Raw genomic sequence first — 2695 nt, forward strand, 5'->3', positions numbered from 1 at the left:
GGGGCGGGGACACCCCCCTCACACCGCCCACGGGGCCTGCCCTCCTCCGAGCACCGCGCCGGGAGCCTCCGCGACATCCGCGACATCCCCTCCGCCTGGACGGCTCCCGGGAACGTTGCTCCCTGCCCCGGATAATTCTCCCGCAAGCTATGACCTCCCCGGGGGCAACACCACCCTCCCCAAGCACAGACTCAACACCCTAGGACCAACCTCTATGCCCCTGGGAACACCCTGGGACCTGCCACCCCTCTCAGCATCCCTGTCCCCCCTCCAAACAGAGCCCCCCTTGTTCCATCCCAGACAGAGGCAGAGCCACAAGTGGTGTCAGTCCTTTTAATGCCCCTTTCACAAACCCCTTTCACAGATCCCTCCCCACAGCCCCCCCTTCACATTCACAGCTGCCCTCCCACTCACCCCCCCTGCCACAGGTCGCATCGGGTGGGGGAAAACACTGGAAGAAACAATGTGAGCGACCTTCAGGCTCCCCCACCGCAGCCCAGGGGGTCCAGCAGGCATTGCCCTCCTCCATCCAACCCACCAAGGGCCAGGCAGGGGTTACAGCCAAACAGACAGATAAGAAAATACTTCTGATATTTCTCAGAAACAGCTTTTAGAAACCACAGTTTTTAACAGCTCCCCATAGAAAAGATGGGTTTGGGTAAGGGTCTTCACTAGTAGAAACGCTTGTTCCGCTCCTGGCGTTTCTGGAAGACCACGGCTCCCACCACAGCACAGACGATGATGCCCAGCAGAGCGCAGAGCAGGAGCAGGAACACCTTCCAGCCCGTCAGGGGCCCACTGCGGAAATTCCCTGTCGGGTCATCCACGTTGTCTGCAAGGACAAGAACAGCTCCAGGGACCGAGCCAGCCCCGGCTCCCGCGGGATCCCACAAGGCCGGGCAGCCCTGATGCCCATCAAGTGGCCTTAGAGAGTCCAGCCCCTGCATCCGAATCCTCCTCTGGAGGTGGAGACTCACCTTTGGGTGATTTAAGAAGGCTGACGCTAGGCTCAATCTTGGTCCAGTCAACGGTCTCATCTTCTAGAGGGTGCTCCACCATGAGCTGGAACAGCTTCATCGAGATAATGTCGTGATTGTCTAGGAAACAACCATCAGCACTGTTAGAAGCTCCGAGATGTCCAAGTGCTCAGAGCACCCCTAGGACCATCCTCTGCTCTCCTTCCCTCTCAACCCCATCCTCACAACCCACGTGTCAAACTGCAGTTTGAGATGTTCCTCAGCTCTCAGGTGCCTCCTTTCTCAGGCCATGGGTCCCTCCCCAAAAATATTTTAACAATTCAGGAAAAAAGATACCACTAAAAGTCATCCAATGCATCCCTAGCATTGCATCCCAGGATCCAAACAGCAGCTGCTCCTGCAAGCAAAGCCCTCTCTTACCAGACAAATCTCCAGTGCCAGCAGAAGCACCAAAGAAGTAGCCGGTTGGCAGCTGCACCCCTGCAATATCAATGCAGTTCTTCCATTCATTCTTGTCCTCCACGTCAGTCATCACCTGCAAGACCAGGGTGAGTCACACCAAGAACACACATCGCCAGCCTGCCCGCCTGCAGCTCTTTTGGAGCTGGAGGAAAACCATCTCCAGGGCACCTACTGACACAGCAACACCCCCTGCAGAAGGTGGCAGCCCCATCTCACCGTCAGGCGGCCGCGGGAGTACCGGATGGCCAGGAAGGTGTCGTGGTTCTGGTTGCGCAGGTCGGCGGTGCAGCCCGCCAGCTCCGTCCAGCGCCCGTCCTTGCTGTGCTCGTATGTCAGGGAACCGTTGTTCACCATGGCCGAGATGTAGGGGAACACGCGCTGCAGGGGCAGAGCAGCAGCTGCAGACCCACAGCCACCTTCCCTCCCCTGCCTGTCCAGAACCCCAACGGGAGCAGGAGCTTGGGCAGGCACAGCCGGGCACGATGACAAAGTCAAGGCTGCTTTTCATTGGGAAACTGCTTCTGAACTGAAGGAGAGCTTGTTCTGGCTAAAGCAGAGTGGCTGTTTCTGACCTTCTGTGCAGAGACCCCCCTGAGCCCCCCCTGTACCGTGTGGTCGGGGCAATGAGCCCACCCCAAAACACCTACCTCTGTTGCTTCATCATTGGGATATGTATCTAGGAAAATGGCCAGCCCATGAAAGTTGTCCTTGCTGCCAAAGACAGGACCTGAAACAGGGCAAAACACAGGGTATTGAAGGCTGTTGGATGGAATTTGTGCTCACAGACTTCTAGTGAAAGATGCTGTGAGAACTGTTTATTGCCAGGGACATGACTGAGGGCATCTGTTCCCAGAGCAGAAGGTGCAGGATGTGCCATCCCCATCCAGTGAAACCAGGCAGAGAGAAGCTCACTCTCCCTGGCCAGAAACTCTCCAGGCCAGGGACAGCTCCCCAGGTGGCCCCGGGACACATGCAAGAGCTGAGAAGGCCTCAGCTTGGCCAGACAGCCCCCAGCTGCAGCCTGTACCTGGCACCAGGCGCTCCTGCGTGTACCAAAGGGCCAGGCCGTCCCCGTGCAGGTTCTTCTTGCCGGCTCCGTGGATCCTGAAGTGGACATGAAGCTCCCAGTCCTTCAGGAAGCAGGGCTGCGTGGAGAAACGGCCCAGTGGCCTCAGGGTAAGAGCGAGGAGGCGCCGGGGCCGTTCCTGACCCACGCCGGCCTCCCCTCTGTCCCCCCGGAGCCCCCCCGCCGGCCC

At 58.6% G+C, this 2695-nt stretch overlaps 1 protein-coding gene across 1 annotated transcript in view; it reads right to left on the minus strand.

The window, feature by feature from the left end:
* Positions 1-318: 318 nt before the first annotated feature.
* The window catches only part of LMAN2 (lectin, mannose-binding 2), a 3625-nt gene continuing 1248 nt past the window's right edge, over positions 319-2695 (minus strand). Inside the window, exons 3-8 of the mRNA XM_010002086.1 lie at positions 2467-2584; positions 2087-2166; positions 1656-1817; positions 1398-1512; positions 978-1097; positions 319-832 (exon numbers count right to left, since the gene is read on the minus strand). Coding sequence (XP_010000388.1) covers positions 672-832; positions 978-1097; positions 1398-1512; positions 1656-1817; positions 2087-2166; positions 2467-2584 — 756 coding nt within the window. The 3' untranslated portion in view covers positions 319-671. The remainder of the gene's footprint in view (positions 833-977; positions 1098-1397; positions 1513-1655; positions 1818-2086; positions 2167-2466; positions 2585-2695) is intronic.

The sequence above is a fragment of the Chaetura pelagica genome, unplaced genomic scaffold, assembly GCF_000747805.2.
Source record: "Chaetura pelagica isolate M959 unplaced genomic scaffold, ChaPel_1.0 scaffold356, whole genome shotgun sequence".
Taxonomy (NCBI): Eukaryota; Metazoa; Chordata; class Aves; order Apodiformes; family Apodidae; genus Chaetura; species Chaetura pelagica.